Source organism: Geospiza fortis, unplaced genomic scaffold (assembly GCF_000277835.1).
Source record: "Geospiza fortis unplaced genomic scaffold, GeoFor_1.0 scaffold413, whole genome shotgun sequence".
NCBI classification, from domain to species: domain Eukaryota; kingdom Metazoa; phylum Chordata; class Aves; order Passeriformes; family Thraupidae; genus Geospiza; species Geospiza fortis.
This window is the reverse complement of record NW_005054386.1, coordinates 1,868,468-1,894,604: the sequence shown is the minus strand read 5'-3', so window position 1 is coordinate 1,894,604 and position 26,137 is coordinate 1,868,468. Positions and strand designations below refer to the sequence as shown.

Here is a 26,137-nt window from a genome sequence, read left to right as displayed (position 1 = left end):
TTAAAAAGATGAAGCTGAATCTTCTCTCACTGCCCAGTGGGATGAGCACTGCAACCACTTGAGGACAGAATTTTTTTTAGATCAATATTCTGTTTTCAGCCTGAGAAATGGACAAGGCAGTGCACCAAATCAAAGTAGGAAGGAAAGGCAAGTGAGAAAAAGGCTGCCCTCTTTCCCAACTGGCAGCAGCATCTGTCTGTTCTTCCAAGGGAGCAGCCTTCCATTCTGTGCCTTTCCTCTCTAAGGACTCACAGTGTGACAGGCATTGAACCTTCCCTTTTTTTATAGGCTGGCAACCCCTGTGTCTTCATCTGGAAACACCAGAGGTTCTTTCTGTATTTTCACTGCAACAGGTCAAAGAATTTAAAAACCATCCAGAAATAATACAATGTCCTCTTAGTTTTCAAAAAAAATTGGAGATATTTTAAAAGATTTTTTAAAAATTCTTCATCCTCATTAGATTCTTCAGATTAAGAAAGGAATGCCTCAAATTTCTGAGTAAAATTAGAAGAGAAGTTTTAAACTGGGTTTATGTAATATATCAGAGAGCTTGAATCTAGAAATAAGCTGATGCGTTCTGCTGGTCTTTGGCGTATTTGGGGATTTCTGTGAGTTTTTTTAAAGCCCTGAAGGACAAACCTGCTTGATACCATTTCTGTGGCAAAACTATGGGTTGTTGGAGGGTTCCAGGACCTGTGCTCAGCTTGAGAGGGAGGAAGGAAAAGGAGAAGTGAACGAAATTCACCATCTTGTAAACAAGACAAAGCCTGCCTTGAAGCCAGGGGCCTCACTGCTGCACTGATGCCTGGGTTTTATATTTGCAGGAATTGCAGTGGATAAGTATGGACTCATGTATTTTGTTGATGCCACTATGATTAGAAAAGTGGATCAGAACGGAATTATATCAACCCTGCTGGGCTCCAATGACCTAACTGCTGTTCGACCTCTCAGCTGTGATTCTAGCATGGATGTCACCCAGGTAGATTCTTACTGCATTTATTTTCCTCTCTGCCTTAGAAGAGATGGGCATCTATTTTGGGTAACTGCCTGGCCACTTAAGAAATGCATTATGCAGCACAAGATGATAACGTAGTTGATTTGTTACTGAAATGAGTGAACCATCTTTTTTACTGTGGCTAACACAGTTTATTTATGCAACTATAGAGAAATAAGGTTGAGATAATGGGAGTTATTGTCTTAATTGCCTGTTTTTCTGTAATTATTGTAGAGCTTCCACAATGTGGCATTCATTCTTGCACAGAAACGCAATTAGCCAAAGTTACAACTGCACGTAGCTTTAATATTTCCGAAAAACAAAATCATTGTTTGAAATAGTTGCCGTTCATGACTTGGTTTCATGATTTACACTGATAAACCCCTCACTAATTTGCTGTTGTTACACGTGGAATTTTAAACACTAGGAGTGTACTTTTCAGTTTCGAGTTTTACAGTAATAATTTGTGCAACTCATAGGTACGGCTGGAGTGGCCTACTGATCTCGCTGTCAATCCCATGGACAACTCCCTTTATGTCCTAGAGAACAATGTTATTTTACGGATCACAGAAAACCATCAAGTTAGCATTATTGCTGGACGCCCCATGCACTGCCAGGTTCCTGGTATAGACTACTCTCTTAGCAAACTGGCTATTCATTCTGCACTTGAATCAGCCAGTGCCATTGCCATCTCACACACAGGAGTTCTTTACATCAGTGAGACAGATGAAAAAAAAATTAATCGGCTACGCCAGGTAACTACCAATGGAGAAATATGCCTTCTTGCAGGGGCAGCTTCAGACTGTGATTGCAAAAATGATGTCAACTGTAATTGCTATGCTGGGGATGATGGGTATGCCACTGATGCCATCTTAAATTCACCATCTTCCTTAGCTGTGGCCCCAGATGGTACCATCTACATAGCTGATCTCGGAAATATCCGCATTAGGGCTGTCAGTAAAAACAGGCCCGTTCTTAATTCCTTTAACCAATATGAAGCTGCATCTCCAGGAGAACAGGAGCTGTATGTCTTCAATGCTGATGGGATTCACCAGTACACTCTGAGCCTCGTTACTGGGGAGTACTTGTACAATTTCACCTATAGCAGCGATAACGATGTCACGGAGGTGATGGACAACAACGGCAACTCGCTGAAGGTGCGCCGGGACGCCAGCGGGATGCCCCGCCACCTGCTGATGCCGGACAATCAAATTGTCACCCTAGCTGTTGGCACCAATGGGGGACTCAAGCTGGTCTCAACTCAGACCCTGGAGCTCGGATTAATGACATATAATGGAAACAGTGGTCTCTTAGCAACGAAGAGTGATGAAACAGGATGGACAACGTTTTATGAGTAAGAATGTTTTTGGATATATTAAGCGTACGTTTATTTTTTCAAATGGTAGTCAGTAGGCCCTAGGCTGACCCTGCTGCAATTTGTTTTAGGTTTTTCAATGATACTGAGTAAGGCCGTTGTGCCTCAGTCCATGGTGATGCTGGAAATGGTTAAGTGGCTTTGTGATGGCGTCCTTTGGGTGGGTACTGATCCCCTAAATCCCTGCCTGGGGTTTGAGTTTGGGGCAGCTCATTCCCACCCAGCACAGAGGGCTGTGTGCCATGGCCAGAACCCTGGCTTAGTTAAGCTGCTGTTCATGGTCAGCACGGCTGCCCACAGCCAGAGCAGCCCAGCACTCCCCTGCAGCTCCCACAGAGCTGCTCTCTCTAGGAACCCTCATGCTGCAGCTTCTTCTGGAACTGCAATTATCTCTCTTTCTGTTCAGCCTCATATATTACTCATGGTTGTTAAAATGTTGATTAACTTCAATGATTGTTCATTCCTGAGACAAGTGAGGAAATTAGATCCCCAGCTATCTGTCAGACCCCTGGTGTAACTTCCATAATTTGTAGATAACCCAAAAGCACACTGGTGTTCATGAGCATATAGATTAAATAGACAGAACTTCCTCTTTAAATGAAATTCATCTGAAGATATGAGGTTCAGAAGTATATTAAAAATCTAGAAAAACTAGTCCAATTTTTATTAATATTTATCCTGTTCTTAGTAGTCTCATTGCCATTTTTTGATCAAAAAATATTAAAAAGAGACGCTAAATAACATATTGAAAAATATATTTAAGTATGGCAAGTATGATGCCATATATTTTGTCTGAATCAGTTAATGATTAAAAAATATCATTACCCAAATCAGTGAGTAGAAAATAGGAATAAGCTTTATATTTAATTTCAAAAGGCAGGCTTATTTTCAAGTCACAGCCTAGCAATGGCACACACCTCTTAGTTTATTGATGCATTCAGCTTGGCCACCTGTTTCCTCTGTTCAGAGAAAATGTAAGAAATGCAGGAATGGAGGGAGCTGTGCTCAGTGTGCTGGGAATGCCTGCCCTGCACAGCAGGGATGCTGCACAGTTCCCTTTGGAAGGAAAGCAGTGCCCTCTCGTGGGGCCCTGCGTGCCCAACTGCTCGCTGCTCTCCTCCAGCCCGGGCCTTCACCTGGGCAGGGGCTTCTTTTCCTTCATATTTGGCAAAAATTATTTCTTCACCACAAATAGTTCAATTACATGATCACATGAAGGAGATACCTGCTGATTATAAGCTCAATTAAAAGCTCACTGGACTAGACAGAATAAATTTCATATTATTGCTGATGAGATGTGGATGCCCTTCTAGGAAGGTTTTTTTGTGTTTTTTTCCTCAATAGGTAGCTCAAGATGCAGTCATATAAATTGGGTATTTCTCAAAACACTATAAACTAAATAGCAAATTAATTTAAAACTCTACTTGAAAATCCATAAAACATTAAAAAAAAAGTCATCAGAAAGTTGCTGGTTACAAAACTGGTATAACTGGTGTCTGAGAGTCACTCCAAGTGCTAAGTTAACATGGTTTATTAGAAAAATTCTGTTATGATTCCTAAGGAAATACAGAAGGTGGGGGCTTTGATATCTTACTGAGATCAGGTGAAAATATCATTTAATGTGTACATAGTGCTGCAGATTTTTTTCCAAGATCAAATAAGAAAAGATGCACAACCTTTGCCTCAGGTCAGTGGAAGTTAAATACCATCTTTAGATCTAAATATTACAGCCTGAGGTACCGTCTTAGATAATTAGTAACTTTGATGAGGCAGCAGAAATAACTAATTTCTCCCAGATTTGTACATACATTCTCATAAGCATAGAGCCCATAGATGTGAGAGCCATAAAGACATTATTCAAATTGAATATATTATTTAAATTGAATATACAAACCTAAACAATCACAGTCCACAGTCACTCAGTACTGGTTTCTGGTTTCTGTTTTTTCTTTGAAACAGCTCCTAAGAGAAAATTCTGTATTCATCATTCTGCAATTTTTTTTGGTAGCTTTAAGTTAATATCAATTGAAGATGAAAGAAGTATTCAGCCAATGAGAGTTTATAAGGACAATAGAATAGTTTTCTGTGCAGTTACATTCATGCATTCATACAGACATAATCAGCAGTCAAAATTGTTAATATGGCAGCAGAACTGGAAAAGAACAGAGGTCTTTTAAGTGGTAAAGTACTACATGAGCTAAAGTTCCTATGAAAAATTTATGTCAGTGCATTTATATCAACCAGGCACTGAAGTGCCGTGTTATCTTATTGGGTATATTCCTCTCAATTTTGGATTTTAACATTTCAACTTTACCCTGAAAATGGTCTCAGAATTAAATTTGTACAGTTAGTCTAGGTGTGCATCTGCATCAGCAGAGAGTTGCAGACACAGGCTGGTTTGTGTGTGTGCACACTCCATATGTGAATTCTATAGATAGCATCTGTGCACGTGCATGCAGCTCATTTGCAGCAGGAACAGCCAAGGCTCTTCAATAATACAACAGCTACCAGCAGGCTCACATGGGGTAATTTAAGCTTGGCTTGGGCATGAAGCACAGATCTTTGAAGCAGCTCCCAGTGGTATTCCTCTCGGTCTAGGGAGCATCCTGAGTGAGTGCTACAGTTTTTTTCTGGAGTCAGTTTTAAAAGGGAGAGAAAACAGGGCTGTATGTAAATGTGTGTGGGTCTGTGCCTTGCCCAGCTCTGTGTTAAGTCAGAAGCTGCTGTTCCTCCTCTCTGCAGTGCTGGATATGGCCCTGCCCTTCCTGCTCCACCCACGAGCTGTCAGGAGCACGACTCAAACCTGAGGCTGGGATGCTGCTCATAAAAATTGCCTGAGGAATAGAAGTGCCACAGCAGTGGCCAGGGGACAGCAGCCCTCAGGGCGCTGTCACAAGCCCACTGAAGGGATGCACAGATGTTTGTAGCTACCTGAGAAGGTGCCAAGTGCTCAGCTGTGTCCCATGGCCAAGGCTGAGCTATGGGTGTGGCCATGGGCAGCTCAGAGCCATCAGGCTGCAGAGACAGCCACCAGCTTTGTGCCTCTGTCACCCAGAGCTGTCCTGGAAACCTTTGCCTGCTGGCAGGGGGGTCTGGGTCACAGTTAGCAAAGAGTTGGTGAGGTAGCAGTGGGGAGATGCTGTTGTTTGTTGGTTTTTAAGGTACAAGGATAAAGAAAAGTTGTTTGCCTTTGTAATGTTATTAGTAGAAAAACTTGGGATGAAGCCTTACTCTAACTGAAGTCAGTAACAAAAGCTCAGGAATTTCAGAGTACCCAGAGCCCACCTCATTTGAAAATATAAAGGTTGCCTTATCAGACTTGATTCATCCAGGCTGAAGCTGTGTCACAGACTGCAATAGATAGAGACTGCTTCTGAAGAAGACTTCAGGTCAATTATTATATTTTTCATTGCAAATTTTGGGTTTTTTACTTCATTAGACCCAGGTTCATGAGATGAAGAAGATAAGTACATAATCATTTAATTAATATATAGTTTATTCTTATTATTCAGATAAATATCTGGGTGTTGTATTCTACTGAGCACTTGCTCTCATATAGTACATAAATTTAAAAAAAACCTCAGGAATATGTCACAGGTTTCTGTATATTCATTTTAATTTTTTTTACCTCTGAAGTATTTTTTTAAATAAGATTTTATTTTGATACAGTGGACAAATGTATAAAGAAATGCCTTCTTTATATATTAGTATCGGAGTGTGTATATATCATTTAAGTAGTGAATTTTAATGAATCTTTATACATCTAACTCATAATCTAAATGGTCTGCAGATCTTCAATGAGAGTACTTTTGTATGTATTTTGTTAAGTGTATCCATCACTTGCTTATAATCCCTTTTAATCTCTACTGTTGCTGCTTTCAAAGCTGTGACCAGCACTGGGAAACACACCCCATGACAGGGGTAAAACAATCATTTATTGAAATAACACTGGAATATTTTCATTTTTCTGCTTCAATCTCTGTACATCCACATCCATATTTACTTTTTAAACTGCCCTTACACTTTGAATAGAGATTTCCAGTGAGTAGCCCACAGCAATCCCCAGGAATTTTTCCTAGGTTAATTAAAAACCCAGCAATGTGAATGAAAACTTTAAATTAATGTCTCATTTGCATTGCCTAAAATATACTTGCTGATGGGGAATTTCATCAACCATTTTTCTGGAAGTTCACTGAGTGCTACAGAGTCACACTGGAGACACTCATAGTTTTTTCTAGTTTGTCCTAAATAACACTGCCTGTGCTGTAAGATTGGACATCCAAGTGTTCTCTTCCTCATTCTGCCCATCATGAAACACACCACATACAGACTCTTAAGGGGCCTTATTAACCTTTAAGATTTTTGAAATTGTCCATTTTTTGTACTTTTTATTTTCCCCTGCAAGACAGATGCTTGGCTGGATCAAGTTCTTTCTTTAGCTATTCTTTTGGACTGCTTTTCAATATTTTTTGTGAAGACCTCTATAAAGACTTAATGTCAACTTAACCCACTTTCATAGATTATCTCAACATATTCTCTTTTTTCAGTATCTTGCTGATCTGATAATATATCTATATATAAATATATATGTATCTGTGGTGAGAAACTTGTGACTATATTGAGGAAAACCATGTTGCTTAATCTTTCTTTGATCCTGAACCACTTAAATGAACACAATGTGTTATTGGTCCCTTTTAGGTTGCATGATGCTTTGTTTTATTGATTTCCTTCTTTGCCTAATACTTCCATTGGTTCTGGTAAGGCTTGTTGCTCCACAGGTAATTTTTTCCTTCCTCCCCAATATTCAGTTGAGTGGGTGCAACCATTTGCAGTGGATTTGAAAGTCATCTATTTTGTTCATTTTAACTGAGGAGCCAATCCATGTCTTAATTTTTTAGATGTGCTGTACAGTTCAGGTGGCCTAGTCTGAGGTTTCTGGGTGTTTTAATTGTAAAGCCATGTTGAAAGTTCTGATTTTGTTTTCATCTTTACAGCTAACCACAGCCTGCAATGAACTGAGCTAGCTCCATGGTATTAAACGTGCTCCTCTTCTCTTCTGTCACTCTCAGGCAGTGCAATGGATTTACCAGTTCTCTTCCAGGCTTCCTGCTCCATGCATCTCTCCATCCCAAGGATGACCAGTTGGTTTCAATCTCTGCCTAAACTTTTCCTTTTATCTACACAGGACATTTTTTCTTGCCTTTCTGCTCTCTAGAAGCACCTGTGCTTTGGTAGCGGCTGGGTGAGAGACTTGCACCACTAGAGAATTGCAGCAAGCAGAGTGTCAGACTGGAATGCTGGTTTTGTTTCAGGTCCCCATTTCTTGCCCCTAAGATCCAAGGGATGGCTTCTTTAGCAAATGTATGCACACAACTAGAGCATACTGCAGGAAAGGGGGAGAGGGCATGGTTTGATTTCCAGCAGCATTCCTTCTTTCCCCCCTCCTCAGGCTTTATACCTCTAAAGAAATTTAACTCTGTAAAATCATGGAAAGCTTTTTTCCTTTTTTTTTCTTTTTTCTTTTTTTTTTTTTTTTTGTTTTAATCTTTATGCCTATGGAGCATTTAAATCATTTTCTAAGGTCTATTCTGAGTGCTGACTGCTGCCCTTTGTACTTTTCATCTTTCATCTTTATGATCCAAAATACTGACCCCAAAATGCAGTTCAATACCACAGATAAGATCTAAATGAAATTATAATGTTGTCAAGCTGATGTATATTTTAATACTTTATGGCAAGTTTATTCCTTGATATGTCACTCAAGACCATCCTTAGTTTCCACTAGGTATTCAAAAGCAAATGTGCAGTTTATGCAATTGTTTATTGCAGTGTCCATCAGAAGTCCATTTCCTTAGAGTGAAATGCAACTACTAAAATGCAGACTCATTTACTAGTTATAATTGTTTGAGCCAAATATCACTCCGTATATTCATAATAATTTACTTAATTTAATTATTCAAAATATGCTAGCCTGGATTTGCACCCATGTAGTTGAAATCAGTATCTAAAAAATATTATTTCATCATTATAGACTCTTTCAAGAACAGAGAAATAGATATGGCCAGGATGTTCTTGAAAATCTGTTTCAGTCTGGGTTTTTTTGCACAAATGTGCTGCATTATTAATACATTGGGTATTGAAATGAACATATATCCTCATGCTTTTTTGCTCTCACTAACTTTTCTATTAGCTATGATCATGAAGGGCGTCTGACCAATGTAACACGTCCCACTGGAGTGGTAACTAGCCTTCATCGGGAAATGGAAAAGTCCATTACCATCGACATTGAGAATTCTAATCGGGATGACGATGTCACGGTCATCACAAATCTCTCCTCTGTGGAGGCTTCCTATACAGTTGTTCAAGGTACCAAAGCACACTTCTCAGCACACTCCTAACCACACACACAGCCTGAGAAAGCAATTCACTAATGATTTGTGTCATTAGTACACTCATGAGCAGGGGGAAACCGTGTAAGGTTTGCAAGAAAAACTCCCATAAAGCTTATTCCTAAAATGACAGGTCTTCAGGACAGGTAAGAGCCATTTTGCAGTCCTGCTTTGTGTCAAGTACATGTGGTCACTGTCTGCTGGGGAAAGTTAGTCCTGCCACTGCCTCCTGGGTCAGGGTCAGTTCACCCACTTGCATATTTCTCTGTACTTCCCTGCAAAATTGGTTCTGACTTGTGTGCCACAGACATGCAACCTGCCTGCTGGGGGAGATCCTTCTGGAGAGGCTCAGAAAGCCTTCGAATAGAAGAAATCTTCTAAATTTATACTCTGCCATTAATTAGTGTGTAGAACAATCAGGGCAGTGGATGGTGTGGTGCCAGAGTTGGCCCTCCCAAGAGCAGTGTTACAGCCCAAGGGTGGCAGGAGGCAGCAGCAGCACAGGCTCAGAGTTTGTGTAGAGCATTCCAGCACCGCCCAGGCATTGGATCTGATGGAGTGGGGTCAGTTATCAAATACAGACTGAAAGGGATTTGGTGAGTGATGGGGCTTTTTAATTAAGATATAATGTCACTGGAATGAGAATATCATCATCAAACAATAGTCTCCTCCTGACATAAATGTCAACATTTGTAGACTATTATACGGTGACAGGTCTGGTTACAAAGACTTAATTTCTCTTATAGCAGATGATTAATTACGTAGATGCTGTCCTTCTGTCAGGGAAATATTGATGTGTTGCTGACAGCTGCACACTCTGGCACTCCATCCTGGCTGAGAGGGGACTTGGCAGTGTCAAACAGCTGGAGAGCAGCATGGCCAGAGAAGCACGGGCTTGTTTCTGTAACTCCTCTCCGACAGGGGCCGGGTGTGCACATCGGGCCACTGTGAGGAGGCAGGGAGGCAGGAGAGGGAGCCACTGTGGCTGCCAGCTTGCACTGCTGGAGCCTCACACCTTGAGGGTTTAAAGCCACGCTGTAATTCTGTGCAAGGCCTCTGCCTGGAGACAGTTTTTAAACAGAGGGAAACAAAAAAGAAGAGGCACTCACTTCTTCCTACTTATAAAGAGTCCAGCAATCATCTTCTTTTTCTTTTTGTCCTGGAGTTTAATGCTTTGTTGTTTATCCAGCAGTTCAGTTTTCAGGAGTTTTTGTTCATATCAGAAATAAATTACGTGGTTCAACACATATCACTGTGCATTTTGATTCACAATTAAGACTGAAGGGAAAAGATAATGAAATAAACACAGTATCTCTCTGCAGGCTCACTGTTACACTACTGTTCTTTACATGAATCAGTAACATCTGTAATTTCCACCATAGTACCATGTAAATGGTAATTGCAGGCTGACTTCATTTAACATCAACAGGAGTGCAATAAAAAACCAATCAAATTAAGCTATATGTTTTCTTTATGACTGGAGTAGCTAAATTATTTTCTTTTCATTATTGCTGTAGATCAAGTGAGGAACAGCTACCAGCTCTGTAATAATGGTACTTTGAGAGTGATGTATGCCAATGGCATGAGCATTAGCTTTCACAGCGAGCCTCATGTCCTGGCTGGGACTGTGACTCCCACCATAGGACGCTGTAATATTTCTCTGCCCATGGAAAATGGTTTAAACTCAATTGAATGGCGCCTGAGGAAGGAGCAGATTAAAGGCAAAGTGACGGTGTTTGGAAGAAAGCTCAGGGTAAGTAGAACCTGTTGTTACAATAATCACCTTTTCCTCTTTGGGCAGAAAATTACTTTGTTTTTGTTTTGAAGGATGTTACTTGTTAAAAATGTACAGCTCTGGGATTGTCTTTGGTGTGACACTGTTGGAGAGCTCAGTTGGCTGCATCGGATCATCTGCTGCAATCAGCTAAAGTTTGTTCCTAAAAGTATTCCAAAAGAGATTGGTAAAAATACCTAAAATATTACAGAATCACAGAATCATCAATGTTAGACTAGATCATGTAGTCCAATCATTGCCCCAGCCCCACTGTAATTGCCCCAAACCATATCCCCAAATGCCATATCCCGATGCCTCTGGAACACACCCAGAGATGGTGACTCCACCATCTTCCTGGGCAACATACTCCAGTGCATGAACACTCATTCAGTGAGAAAACTTTTTCAGATAGCTAATATGAACCTCCCCTGGTGCAACTTCAGGCCATTTTGTCTTGTCCTTTCATTTGAGATATGGCAGAAGAGGCCGACCCCCATCTTGCTAACTCCTTTCAGGAACTTACAGAGAGCAATTAGGTACCCCCACACCAACATTTCTGCAGATTAAACACCCCCAGCTCCCTCAGCCACTCCTCAAAAGGTGTTTTCTAGAGCCTCCCCCAGCTTCATTGCCCTGTTGCTGCAAAACACTCTGCCTCTCAAGGGGGTGGGAATCTGCGCGCTCACCACTTGTAAAACTGCCGGGGCAGACTTACCCCAGCTCGTGCTGGGGAGCAAACACAACTACAGCATTCTGCTGCTGTAAAATCCCCCTACAGACTCACTGAGACAGGCATGTTGTGTTTGTTCCCCTTCCCAAATGGCAGATTGGAAAATAATTGCCATAATTACAAAATCGTAAGCACAGGATCAGGAAGACACTCAGGTCATGTAATCCGTCCCCTGCCAAATTAAAGATCTGCTGCAGCTGGATTAATCCCATTCTGTGCTTTGCTGGCCTGATTTTCACTGATTTTTTTGACTGGACTACTTCAGTCTGTGCAGTTTTGGAAGGGATTTGAAATACTGGACAGAAAACAAATGCAGTGCTGATCAAGTCCTCAGTCTTTTAGCAATTCTTTCAACATCACCGAACACAAAATGCAGTTCAGTGTGTTCAAGATCACATAGCAAATGCAATATATGCAAACAGTTATGTAGTGATTTACTAAAAAAAAAAAGAAAAAAGCCTTGGATGTTAATTTTTTTCTATTTTCCTATTGCTAGCATCTAATTCCCAGTGTTGAGTTGACAAATCTTTCCTTACTCTCACAAATGCTCAAAATGTACTTATTTGGGAGAGGGAGAAGGTTGGACAAAAAAATTGAATGAGATTACCAACTAATCCTTAATGACTAAATTTCATGTCTATGTAATTGATTTTTGATGTGTTGACGTGCACCAGTTGATTGGAAGTGGAAAACAGATCAGCTCTACATTTTGACTAGGTGTTGTTCAAAATAAAAATAGGATGCTGAAATGAAATTGCAGTAATCCTAATTCTCAATACTAAAAGTTTAATAGAGGTACTTGTGGTAATTAGCTGAAGTTAAGCACATCTTAGTGCTGAAACCTTGCCTGAGATAGGTTTTCTGAGATAGGTTTTCTTGCATCATGTTTATGCAAATCAAAACAATGCTTTATCTAGCAACACCTCAACATTTAATTGTCTGGTGTTAGTTCCTGTAACAATAATCACATATCCATTTAGCTCTTTTAAATGAAAATCACTATGAGATTATCACAGGTTGAGTGGACTGAAAATGAAATTTGAAAACGAGGGAGAAAGCATAGAATTTATTTGCATTTCATTTATTCTAATTCATCTTTACAAGTTGTTTAGTGAACGAAGCAGAGCAAGTGTGTTGGAATGCTGCGGGGAGCAGGTGGCAGGCAGGGGAGCTGTGGCACGCAGTGACACGGAGCAGGACACTGCTGCAGAGCTGACAGAGCAGCAGGGCCACCTCCTGGAGCCCCAGTGCACAATCAGTGTGACTGGAGGGGTGGACATTCTTTGTGATTCACCTCTTGGCTGAGTACTTCACCTCACAGTACTCTTGGGAATATTTGCTGGAGCCCACACCCCTGTGCTTCTTAAAGGGGGCTTATAAAAAGATGGGGGCAGACTTTGTTTTAGGGTCTGTTGTGATAGGGCAAGGCGTGGCAGCTTTGTCTAAAAGAGGGTAGATGTAAAGCAGCGATAGAGAAGTTTTTTATGGTGATGTGGTGAGGCACTGGCACAGGTTGCCCAGAGCAGTGGTAGGTGCCCCATTCCTGGAAGCATTGAGGGTGAGGTTGGCAGGGCTCTGCAGAGCCTGGTCCAGTTGAAGATGTCCCTGCTCAGTGCAGAGGGGTTGTTCTGGGTGATTCACAGGTGACTCCCAACCCAAAGTGTTGGCTGGCTGTATGAGCCCTCACACAGTGGAGCTGCCTGAGCCCAGGCTTTGCCCTCCCAGCCACACCTGTAGGAATCTGCACACCTGCCTGGGCACATTTCAGCAACCTGAGAAAGGAACTGCACCTTTATCTTACCCCACTTACTGTCTACTGCTGTGTGATGCACCACACGTTCAGTGTCTTGCTGTAGTTTCAGATAAAGTCCTGCTGAGATTCCTGTCTGAAGAGTTTTGATTATGGAGCAGCATCCTGTAAGTGATTCCTGTGGCCAGACCTTTCCAAGGCACAAAGGGCTCGTCCCTACGGCCACCTCAGCAGCAGCCAGGGGAAAACCAGATTAGTGAACAAAAGAGAAAGGGCCTGTGGAGTAATCTGCAGTTGTGATACTTGGGACTGCCCTCAGTGTTCCCAGGAAGGGTGGGAGTTATCAGCCTGTTTGGGTTCCTATATAATTAATATGCTACTGCAATTACAGTCTCTGGTTTTACTCATTTTACAAATGCAAATGAAGGTACTGAATTCTCCAAGCAGGTGATGTTCATGTGTGCATCTCCAAGTGATATTTGTGCGTGTGCACAGCTCTTGTGTGTGTAATCATTTTTAAAATCCTATTAATTTAGTTTTCTATGGCAAAACCAAATAATTGTTATAATGTTTTTGAGAAAAGAGAGAATACCTGGAGTCAGACTTTCCTTTGTGCAGTTTTCTATTGCAGTTACTGTAATGGAGGGAACAAAACCCAGAAATCCTGACTGATTTATGAAGCTTCAGAAGTTACAAAAAACCTAAACAAACAAAACCCTCAAAGCTAAAATTCAGTTCATACTCTTTCTGAAAGGCACTTTTTTTTCTTTTTAGAAAATCTGCTCACCCCTAAGAAATTGGGCTATTTCAGTCATACACTAACCCTTTAATTCTTTAGCTAAATGTTTTTGAGAGGTCAAAGCTCTCTTCTGCTCATGAAAAGGGTTTTTTTAATGTGTCTGCCATCAGGGTTGATCCTACAAAACAAGAGTAACCAGTTGAGAAACTAATGATGCTGAGTTTGGCTTCCCTGGCTTTATTTTCATTGCAATGGGAAAGCAGAATATGACTTGTTTTGCCCCAAGGTGTTTTAAGAAAAATGTCTTTTCTGTGAATCACAGGGCAAGTTGTTGCTGGGATAACCTTTGGGAAAACCTGCAGAAAAGAACTTTTTTTTTCCCTAGTAATTGCCCACTGAGGAAATGCAAACTGTTAAAGAGATTAATTTCATTAATGGAAAAAATTAGGATAATGAGCAATAATTTGAAATAATTATTTCTTTACAAACACGAAACTGTATTAATTTTAAATGTGTCTGTATAAATGAATTTCTACTGAGTTGGTTGGGGTGGGAATTGGGTTTACCCCTGCCAGTGAACATATCTCAGAATAATTTTTATATCCTCAAGAAAGGCTCAGGGTTAATTTACATATTGTTTGATGTACAGTTTAATTTTGGATAAGAGGAAACGTTGCGTTATCAAAGCCACTGTAAAATATAAGCTAAAGAACAAATTCCCAGAAATTGATGAATACTTTTAAAGTAGTCATTGCTCTGAAACTATACCTAATTTTCAAACTTCTACTTTATTAATGACACATCTACAATTAAATTACTTAAGAAGCTTTATCAAATTACAGCATTAGCCTGAATGCTATGCCTTACCCCCCAGTGAATATATTTATGTATCTCTCATTATAACACTCTCCCTAGAAGCCTCCCCATTTGGCATTCTTATTCTCCTTTGCCTCTGTTTTACTCTTTTCTTTTAAATAAATAAATCAGCCACTGAAACACTTCATGCTGTACTTTGAATGAAAATTATAACAAAAAAAGGAGGAGGAAAAAAGAAAAATATTTAACCTAATTATTTAACACCTTTGTTTTTAACACTAGAAGTCCATCTTTCCCAGCCTGTATGATCAGAATTTTTAAGCCCATCCCAAGTGAAGGATCTATTGAATATTTGGAAAGTAAAGGTAGAAAACAGTAAATGAATGAATTCTAAGCAGGGTATTGCAATTATAGAAGTGGCTAAACCTCAGTAAAGACACAAAAATTTCTTCTGTTGTTCTTAGAGTGATTGTAGGGGAAAAGGCAAAAAAAATTATGGTGGAAGTACAAAATTAAAAGAAAATAGAAAAATACAATAAGTAGAAAAATATTCCATGCAAAATAATTGGTTTCTCTGAACTTTAAGACCTCGATGTGCAGAATGTCTGTCTGTTCTGACCATAATGGCTTTTTACTGTAGGATATCACCTCCCATATTGCAGTGAGATGGGAAATACCCCAGTAAGACCCCAAATTATTTGAATATACTCCCAAATAGAAAACAAAAGCCAGTTAACAGGAGCCCTACACTTTTCACAGGATTTACCTGTTTTACACCACAATCCACATAAAACAATGACTCGCTAACAAGCCAACAAGCATTATAATTGCCATCTTAACCACCATGTCATCCTCCTTCCTATCTCCCCTATAATCCTTACCATCATCTAAGAAACTTAGGATTACCTAAACCAAAAGCTTTCAAAGCCTTAAACAAGAGTTAAACCCTCTTAGATTCTGCTAAAGTCTGTAGGCCATTATCCTGCATCCCTTAAATGCAACTCAGGTTCTTTAATTAAGCTAGGACCTTCCAATTTTCTAGGCAGATGGGCTTTGATCCCATGATACCACACAGGCATCCCCTTTCCCCGCTGTAAGCCCGGTGTGCCCAGCGCACTGAGCTCAGCCTCCTTCCCTGGCGCAGGTGCACGGCAGGAACTTGCTGTCCATCGACTACGACCGCAACATCCGCACCGAGAAGATCTACGACGACCACCGCAAGTTCACTCTGCGCATCATCTACGACCAGCTGGGCCGGCCCTTCCTCTGGCTGCCCAGCAGCGGCCTGGCTGCTGTCAACGTCTCCTATTTCCTCAACGGGCGCCTGGCCGGGCTGCAGCGCGGGGCCATGAGCGAGAGGACCGACATCGACAAGCAGGGCAGGATCGTGTCGCGCATGTTCGCCGACGGCAAAGTGTGGAGCTACACCTACCTGGAAAATGTAGGTGGTGTCCTGTGTGTGGTGGTGTTCACAGGGCTCCCAGGACGAGGGATGAGAATCTTGACTCCATGTTTCAGAAGGCTGATTTATTATTTTATGATAGATATTATATTAAAAGAAAATGATATATTAAAACTATGCTAAAAGAATAGAAGAAAATATTTCATCAGAAGGCTAGAAAGGAATGGAATGATAATAAAATCTTGTGACTGCTCACAGCCTCGACACAGGTGGCTGTCATTGGTCACTAAGTAAAAACAATTTCGCATGCTGGGTAAACAATTCTCCAAATCACATTCCAAAGCAGCAAAACATGGAGACGCTGAAGCTTCCCAGTTTCTCAGGAGAAAAGATCCTAACGAAAGGATTTTTCAGAAAATATGTCTGTGACAGTGTGGCTTCCTGGCACGAGCTGGAAGGACACAAAGTTCTGTTTGGCTTCATGGCACATAAGTCGTGCACACCCGCTAGCTAAGATTTGGTGTATCCCAGCTGTTAGCCATCCCTGGCCTCAAAATTCCTTATTTTTCAATTAGTCAACTGAATATGACTAATTCTTAATGGGAAATATTTTGTTCATGGTTTCTGTCTTTTGATATTTTCCTGACGTAGAATGGCAGTAGATTAACACAATGTATTGTGGTTAATTAAGCCCAAAAATGCATGACTAAACCTGACAAAAGGTTCATGTAGAAACAGGTAATTCATCTCTAATTGTTACTTATTAAATGAAAGTATGGTAGTGCATTTTTACTTAGCCTAATTAGCACACTTCAGTCATAAAAGTGTCTTAAATACTGCAAAACTGCATATTGTTTTCCCTTTTCCTTCTTGTTGTTCTAAGTAAACCAGAGCTGGTGTTCTCTGCTTAGTTTCTCACATATTTCACAGTAACAGTTGTGAATTACAACTGCTGGCAGAAAGATAAATCAAGTCATTTATCTAACTCCTCTGCATCCCTCAGGAAAAAAAAACAAAAGGAAAAAAAAAATCTTCCTACAGGGAGGTCAGCTCACAGGTTGCTAACCTACACTTTCTCTGGAGTGTCAGCATATTGATTTCCGAGGAGCAGATCCTCTCATCTGGCAACCTGACAATATTCCTGAGCAGCTCCGTGCCCCTGACTAATGTGTCTGATTCTCTTTGTACTCATTTAACATTAGTGCCTCTCCAGTAAACTTTTCTTTAGTTCCCTCTCTCGGGCCACTTGCTGATAGCTTTGTTGTTGTTTCCCCTGCAGTCGATGGTGCTGCTGCTGCAGAGCCAGCGCCAGTACATCTTCGAGTTCGACTCCTCGGAGCGCCTGCACGCCGTCACCATGCCCAGCGTGGCGCGGCACAGCATGTCCACCCACACCTCCGTGGGCTACATCAGGAACATCTACAATCCCCCCGAGAGCAACGCCTCCGTCATTTTTGATTACAGCGACGACGGCAGGATTCTGAAAACATCGTTTTTAGGTACCGGCCGACAAGTCTTCTACAAGTATGGAAAGCTGTCCAAGCTGTCTGAAATTGTTTATGACAGCACGGCAGTTACTTTTGGGTATGACGAAACCACAGGTGTCCTAAAAATGGTGAATTTGCAAAGTGGAGGGTTTTCTTGTACGATTCGCTATCGGAAAATTGGTCCTCTTGTTGACAAACAAATCTACAGGTTCTCTGAAGAAGGAATGGTCAATGCAAGGTTTGATTATACGTATCACGACAACAGCTTCCGAATCGCAAGCATCAAACCCATCATAAGTGAGACACCTCTTCCAGTTGACCTTTACCGTTACGATGAGATTTCTGGCAAAGTCGAGCATTTTGGCAAATTCGGAGTTATTTATTACGATATAAACCAAATTATCACCACGGCAGTTATGACGCTGAGCAAGCACTTTGACACCCACGGGCGCATTAAGGAAGTGCAGTACGAAATGTTCCGGTCCCTGATGTACTGGATGACCGTGCAGTACGACAGCATGGGAAGGGTGACCAAAAGAGAGCTCAAACTCGGTCCCTACGCCAACACCACCAAGTACACCTATGACTACGATGGAGATGGGCAGCTGCAGAGCGTGGCAGTCAATGACAGGCCCACCTGGCGCTACAGCTACGACCTGAACGGGAACCTGCACCTCCTGAATCCTGGGAACAGCGTGCGGCTGATGCCGCTGCGCTACGACCTCAGGGACAGGATCACGCGCCTGGGTGACATCCCCTACAAGATTGATGATGATGGGTTCCTGTGGCAGCGGGGTGCAGACGTGTTTGAGTACAACTCCAAAGGGCTCCTGACCAGAGCTTACAACAAAGCCAATGGGTGGAGTGTTCAGTACCGCTACGACGGGCTGGGCCGAAGGGCCTCCTGCAAGACCAACCTGGGGCATCATCTACAATACTTTTATGCTGATCTTCACAATCCAACAAGGGTAACTCATGTCTACAATCATTCCAACTCCGAAATTACCTCTTTGTACTACGATCTGCAAGGGCACCTCTTTGCGATGGAGAGCAGCAGTGGGGAAGAGTATTATGTGGCCTCTGATAACACAGGCACTCCGTTAGCTGTGTTCAGCATCAATGGCCTCATGATCAAGCAGCTCCAGTACACGGCCTATGGGGAGATCTATTATGACTCTAACCCAGATTTCCAGCTGGTCATTGGGTTCCATGGAGGGCTGTATGATCCTTTAACCAAACTCGTGCATTTTACCCAAAGGGACTACGATGTCCTGGCTGGGCGCTGGACATCTCCTGATTACACCATGTGGAAAAATATTGGCAAAGAACCCGCTCCTTTCAATCTGTACATGTTCAAGAGTAACAACCCTCTCAGCAATGAACTGGATCTAAAGAATTATGTAACAGGTGAGACTTCTTCACATTTATAATACATAACACTACAGCTTGGAAGCTGATTTGGGAAAGAAACCCAGCTTCTCCTTACGAGCCCTTTGCTCAATCTTCACATCAAGTTTCGGTCATTTCCTCTTTTGGCTACAAAAAGAAGTGGCTATTTCTGATTCCTTGGTACTGCTCTTCCCTGAACGAAGGGCTCTAAGTGAGAAGCCATGATGAATTATGAAGGGAAAAAAATAAATATAAGTTTGTCTGAATAGAAAATTTCAGCACAACCATAGTGCACTTCCTGTTGAACAAGTACTGTGTAAAGAAGTGTTCATTCTCATTCTGTACCAAGAAAAGGGAAGTCATGTATGGGAATCTGGCAGGTTGGTTCAGTATCACAATCCAGAACTGTTCAGATCTCTTTCTCTCAGGGCTACTTTCAAAATTAACCACTGTCTGAGCTCATGGGCACATTAAGAATTAGCACCAAGAATGGATTTAATTAGACCTCTTCTTCCCATTTAACTTCTAATATGCAAACAGTCTTTAGTCTTTAAAATTAAATCCTTGATGTTTTTTAAGACTATTTCATCCTGAAAGACTAATAAATGTTATGGATTTTGTAGAGCCAAGAAACAAAAGTAGTTTTGATCACATATGTTAGAATTGGGTAAAACTTGTAACCCTTTCTTAATTAGGAATAATTTTTCACTTAGTAACATCACACAGTATTTGAACTAGCTGCTGGCAGTTTCTAAAAGAAAAGGTAATTAATATGTCTTTAGGAAAAGCTTTTTTTCAGAACTGAATATGCAGTATACAATAATTAGAGTAGTGATACCATTTTTAAAAGGAATGATCTTAATTTTAGCAGTAATTTGAATTTCAAGAAAGGTGTGCATTTCCTTCAAAGAAAATCAGAGCATGTTTCATTACTACATTGCAACCTAATAGTAGGTATAACACACCAGAGGTTCTAGTGGAACAACTTTGCAATTAGGAGATAATGTCATTTGTATCTGATAGTGTGAAAATACTGGTGACTAAAATTACCTCATTGTCCTAAATTCAGCAAAAGTCCTATTTTCATCCACCGCCCTTTGATCTTCATTTTCAACATCATCTTACTATGTTTTTCTACACTCTGAAATTGTATTTATTTAATTTATCTATCCACTGGATGAAATCGAATAAGATAAATTGCATTTAGGGACAGCACACTGTTGAAATCTGTAAAAATACTTCATCAGTGATGCAAATATTTCTTGCTGTAGGACTGAACAGATCTTAGACAAGAAATTATTATGGTGGCACCTTGTTGTCATAGTTAAAAAAAGAAAGGGAACTAAACAAAACACCAAAAAGTCTCCCCCCACAGTCCATTCTTACTGTTAACCCCTGACATTGCTTTATTCACAGGTTTTGCTGAAAACAAATTCCTGTAGCAAATGCAGTGCTGCAAAGCACATCAGCTCAGCAAAATAGTACCTGTTTTGTATATAGGTCCTCCTCTGGTTTCTGTGGAATTGGAGCAGCTGAAGTGAATTGTTCAGGAGATATATTTGACCATAAAATAAAAATGAAGCCTTATGAGGAGCAGTAACCCTGTGTGGTCCAAAAGTTTAGGAAAAAACAGTAGGCACTGTGTGATGGGAGATGGATACAGATACCTCATAGAGGCCGAGTATTTTACTACTTATTTTAGAGTCACAGTGGCTAAGAAAAAAAAAGACTTTTGGGGAAAACAGGCTTTGCAACATCTCAGACTTTTGGGGAAAACAGGCTTTGCAACAGCTCAGCTCACAGAAGTGGCAATAGCAGCATCAGTGTAGGCCAGTGAGGAGAGATGGCCACTGGGAAAGACAGGAGAGATTTTTAAGCAAAACTAATCATGAATTCAGGAAACAGGAAATGTAAAATGGCATCATGAATTCTTTTTTGTTTAATAAGTTATCATTTGGATAACTAAAATACATAATTAGTTCTTAATACCTGCAGAGTGAGAATTACTGTTATTAACTTAGTTTCTTCGCTTTTACAGCTAGATCTGAGGATAGAGTTTTTGTGGTTGATCCCACATCTGGAACTTGCTTAGGCTTACCTCAGAGCTGAGCTGTAACACTCCCACCCAGCTCCTACTTTCCCTGGAGGGATGGGGAGGATATTTTTGTTGCCTAAATTTAGACATCTGATTTACAAATCTAGCTTCTCACTGCTTTTAATGGAGCCTCCTGAGACCTGATGACAGCTGATGGAAGTAGGACACAGAAGAGAAGCCATGTCTTTCCCCAAAGGACTTTGCAGATGTTTTTAGAGTGTTAACCTAATAATATATCATTATACAATACAGTTTGTAGGTTACATATAGTAGCCATATCAGAAGGTGTCAGAGATGGAACAAGGGAACAAGTACTGTATACTGTAAAATGTTTGGATAATTCATGTGCTCTAATGGAAAATAATGAAAGAGCTGGTATATCCCTGATGATTTATCTAGGGTAAATTTAATGCAGTGTTTCCTGTACCTTTTTGTGGTGGATTGCTACAGTTCTGTAAAGTTCCACACAATCATATTAATTGTGGCTTCAGTTGCTACTTGAAATTAAGGATGTCAAAGTTGGATTTCCTAATTTTTTTCATTTTCTCTATTTGTTAAACACATGTGTTTCTCACTTAACTGCTTTCTTTCAATTTTCAGATGTCAAGAGCTGGTTGGTGATGTTTGGATTTCAGCTTAGCAACATCATTCCTGGTTTCCCTAGAGCAAAAATGTACTTTGTGTCACCACCATATGAGCTGTCTGAGAGTCAAGCATGTGAAAATGGACAGGTAGGCAGAAAGATTAAATTACTTTTTTTTGATAAATTTGCCCCACTCTGTGGATAGAATCACTGGCTCTTCTGTAGTTGCAGCAGAAGGCCATTTAATTCAGTGTAAAGTGAAGTAAGTATAGCTACATTTTATACTAATGAACATATGCCTTTCTTGCCAGCCTTCGTTGTTATCATAATTACAGTGTCATTAGTTTGTCTTTTATTGAGTTATTCCTTGATTAACAAGTTGTAACTCGATTAACTTGATTAGCAATGACAAAGGGAGACTTTGTCAGGGTAATTTATCATCTGTTGTACCTTTGGTAAAACCATCCTAATAATGTGTTCCAATAAACTTAGGTTGGTACTTGTTTTGCTGGTTAAAAAGGGTTCTACTTCTCACCCTGCAAGAGGTTTTCTTGCCATTTTTTGTCATTTTTCTATTTAGAGGTTTTCATTTGCTACTCCATTTAACTTCAATTACAGCATTTGTACTTGTCAGGTTAAAGGTGGACAATAGTATGTGGATTTAACTTTCATAATAAATTCCAGCCCATTTAATAAACTTCAGAAGAGTACTAGGCAAATTCCAAACCTACTCCTTGCTGGGCTTATTTCATCTTTGTGGTAATACAACAGAAATAATAATATAAGCCTAAACATACCACTTTCCCAGGCTTCCAAGTCATCTGAGAGTCTAAACCCCCTCTTCAGGAATTGCTTTGGTGCTTTTGGGGCCAAAATTCATCTTTTTCCAAAAAAACTTATATTCATAAGCCTTTTAGTTATGTTTACTGGTTGAAATTTCTGGGAAAAAGTGTCCACGAGTTAAATGCCACCTTTTAATACATTGAGTCTGTTTGTTTCAGCTCTGATTAAAATTGTGCTAGACTTGGGCCTTATTCTTCTACTGGGCATCATATGATTGGCCAGAATTGAAATGTGTAGTGCATATATGCTACAGAGAGTGATGAGAAGTACTTTATTTGGTCTTACAGGTGACAAAATGATTCGCTGAATGAGTATTTACCTGATTCTGAACAAGATGTGGGTGGATGGATGGATGGATGGATGGATGGATGGATGGATGGATGGATGGATGGATGGATGGATGGATGGATGGATGGATGGATGGAAGGAGGGAGGGAGGGAGGGGGGGATAACTGAGGGTGGTCTTTTGAAGTGTAGAATTTTTCTCTGCATGTCTTTCCTTTAAAAAAGCAAAGCAAAGCTCATTTTTGGTCTCTGAAGTGAGTATGTTCAGACCTGCATCTTCTTTGGTGTTTTTTTTTGTTCTGTTCTTCTTTCCCCAGCTAATTACAGGAGTGCAGCAGACAACAGAACGACACAACCAGGCTTTCATGGCTCTGGAGGGACAGGTCATATCTAAAAGATTACATGCCAAAATTAGAGAAAAAGCAGGCCACTGGTTTGCCACAAGCACTCCCATCGTGGGGAAAGGAATCATGTTTGCTGTGAAGGAAGGCCGTGTCACCACTGGTGTTTCCAGCATCGCCACGGATGACAGCAGGAAGATCGCCTCAGTCCTGAACGGCGCTCACTACCTGGAGAAGATGCACTACAGCATCGAGGGCAAGGACACCCACTACTTTGTGAAGGTGGGCTCGGCCGACAGCGACCTGGTCACCCTGGCCATGACCAGCGGGAGGAAGGTGCTGGAGAGCGGCATCAACGTCACCGTGTCGCAGCCCACGCTCCTCGTCAGCGGCAGGACTCGAAGGTTTACGAATGTTGAGTTCCAGCATTCCACGCTGCTGATCAACATCCGCTACGGGCTGAGCGCTGACACGCTGGACGAGGAGAAGGCCAGGGTGCTGGAGCAGGCTCGGCAGCGAGCCCGGGCTGCAGCCTGGGCCAAGGAGCAGCAGAAGGCGCGGGACGGACGCGAGGGCAGCCGTGTATGGACAGACGGAGAGAGGCAGCAGCTCCTCAGCACGGGAAGGGTTCAAGGTTACGAGGGATATTATGTCCTGCCCGTGGAGCAGTACCCAGAGCTAGCAGACAGTAGCAGCAACATCCAGTTTTTAAGACAGAATGAAATGGGAAAGAGGTAACAAATTAACCTGCTGTCATCCTTTGCTGGATGAATCAGTAGTCATAACTGTTATCTCCTCTCCTAAGGAGATGAAGACCTAAATGGGGGCACTAGGCTGAGCTACTCTGGGATAGTAAGTGGCAAAAAAGCTCATATTTTTTGAGTTAAATGCTACTGTTCAAGTGATTAAAAACCACATCCTGAAGTGGACTAAAGCCAGACTGAAAACTCTTAACCGTACAAATTAAAAAGTACCCCTGAAATATTACCCACTTGTTCTGGGTCTAAAGAAAAAACAAAAAGAAGGCCTCGTATTGTATTACCTCACTCCATTCACACGTGAGCAAACTAAGAAATCCAAGTGGGCCACTTTCACTAACCAGCTGATGAAACACAGATGATTCAGACTGCTTGTTTGATAAATATCCAAGAGGTTTTCATTTAAAGCAAAATACAGATGCATTTAAAACATGACTTTGGGGTGATTTGTGTGTAGCGAATGGAGGACAAATGAAATGCAAGTGAGAGCGCACTGGAAATAGGAAAGGAAAATATATTTAAAAGTAACAAAACCACACTTGCACTCTGACCCTCCACTTGTCTGGCCTGAAGCTTAACTTATTCAAAGAGGGCAGAGTGTAAAGTTACATTCAAAATGGTGGCTATAAATCACTACAGATAAATTTCATACTCTGTTTGTCTTTGAAGATTTCCATTGTGGACAGTATAACACAGTTACAGGGTGTAGTCTGTTTAGATTCAGTAGTTTGTTGGTATCAGTTCCAGTAGAGCTGTGGGCATTGTGTTACACTATTGCAAATGGGCACCACGTCAGATCACCCTGTACATACATCAGCCAGAAGGCACAATCACTGTTTCAGATTTAAAAATTATTAGTGTGTTTGTTTGGTCGAGAAACTGAGACAATCACATTACGGTCACCACAAAAAAAAAAAGAAAAAAAAAAGTCTAATAAGAACTTTGGTACAAGAACTTTTTTGTAATATACATGTATGAATTGTTCATTGAGTTTTTATATTAATTTTAATTTGCTGCTAAGCAAAGACTAGAGACAGGCAAAGATAATTTATGGCAAAGTGTTTAAATTGTTTATACATAAATAAAGTCTCTAAAACTCCTGTGAATTAGTTGTCTTCCATTGCAAAATCTTGTAAAAGCGATTCTTGTCTGGCTGTTTCTAATGCACACAGCATTTTGTATGTGGAAATGACTTCCTGTGGTTCAATGGATCCTGCAGGGGGCTGGTCCTTTGATCTCTGGGTAAGCAAAGTCCTTCACACACATCACCCAAAAATCTGCTTAGGACACAGGAGAAAATTGGTGAATGCTTTAGAAATGCCCTCCCTCTCTGCACCTCATGACTAGCAGCCCTCAAACTGCTGTGTTTCAATTCTAGAATTAGTTTAATTGCACTGAAGTAACCTCTAAACAGTTTGAAAATGTAGTAACATAATATTAAGTGGAACATGCAAGGCTGTGCTGTGAGCCAGGAAGTCTCCATGAAATCTGTCTTCTTTGGGAGATTGCTTATTTCTACCACATTTAAAATGGGAGGTAAGATCAAAGAGCCTCTCCTAAGCAAACAGTCACTCCTGGTGATGATAAAAGGGAGCCATCCATCACCCAGAGCCCTGCCGCTTTTATCTCATTTAAGGATGTAGCTGGGGAGCTCTACTTAATTTTGAGAACAGTTTTGCTTTTGGGGCTGCAAATGAGGTTTTTAATGATTCATGATAGCAACAGAGATGCTCAAGTTGATTATGGGCATAAATTGACTCTGGGGCGTTTTTAAAGCCGAGCAGTCGGGTGCCTGTGTGCTGCAGCACCTGGAGCTCTCACAAAGCATGTCTCATTTTTCTGTGCAAACGAGAGCCACCCCACTCTGGCTGGGAGTTACACCTACCTGGGCACCCCATGGGCACCCCCAGCCCTGTTACTCATCCTCTGAAGATGAAGTCTGGCTGCATTTTCAGATGGAGTTCTGATTGTCCATCACTGTAGGTGTTTTTCTTTGCTGAAGGACTTGGAGTGCTGTTACATTATTATTATTTTGTTCTTTACAAGCGAAATCTCTTAAGGAAGTGGTTTTTGTAATGAGGGAATAAAACACAAAATCACAAAGTAGAGACACTTTGCATTATTGCAGTTTGTCTGGATTACCTGGCCCTGTCCTGGTAAGCTGCTTAGCTCATTTTTTAGGATAGAATTTTTCTTGCAGTTTGAGAATGTTGAAATGAGAACCTATTGCACAGTCCCCAGTGTCCTTCATTCTGTTACCATTCTCCTAAAGCTGAAACTCTTCAGAACTGGAGATTCTGCTACTTCAAAAGGGAACTCAGTTAAGCTAAAAGGGAAGCATCCTTTGAATGACTATCAGAGGAGATGTAACAAATTTCAGGGGATGC

The 26,137-nt window shown here is 41.0% G+C and overlaps 1 protein-coding gene across 1 annotated transcript in view; it reads left to right on the top strand.

Annotated features, from left to right (window-relative positions):
• Positions 1–24,856, top strand: part of TENM2 (teneurin transmembrane protein 2) — a 613,414-nt gene extending 588,558 nt beyond the window's left edge. The window contains exons 23-30 of the mRNA XM_031060588.1: positions 825–979; positions 1,474–2,348; positions 8,560–8,735; positions 10,276–10,511; positions 15,712–16,008; positions 17,249–18,863; positions 21,541–21,671; positions 22,969–24,856. Coding sequence (XP_030916448.1) covers positions 825–979; positions 1,474–2,348; positions 8,560–8,735; positions 10,276–10,511; positions 15,712–16,008; positions 17,249–18,863; positions 21,541–21,671; positions 22,969–23,730 — 4,247 coding nt within the window. The 3' untranslated portion in view covers positions 23,731–24,856. The remainder of the gene's footprint in view (positions 1–824; positions 980–1,473; positions 2,349–8,559; positions 8,736–10,275; positions 10,512–15,711; positions 16,009–17,248; positions 18,864–21,540; positions 21,672–22,968) is intronic.
• Positions 24,857–26,137: the final 1,281 nt, after the last annotated feature.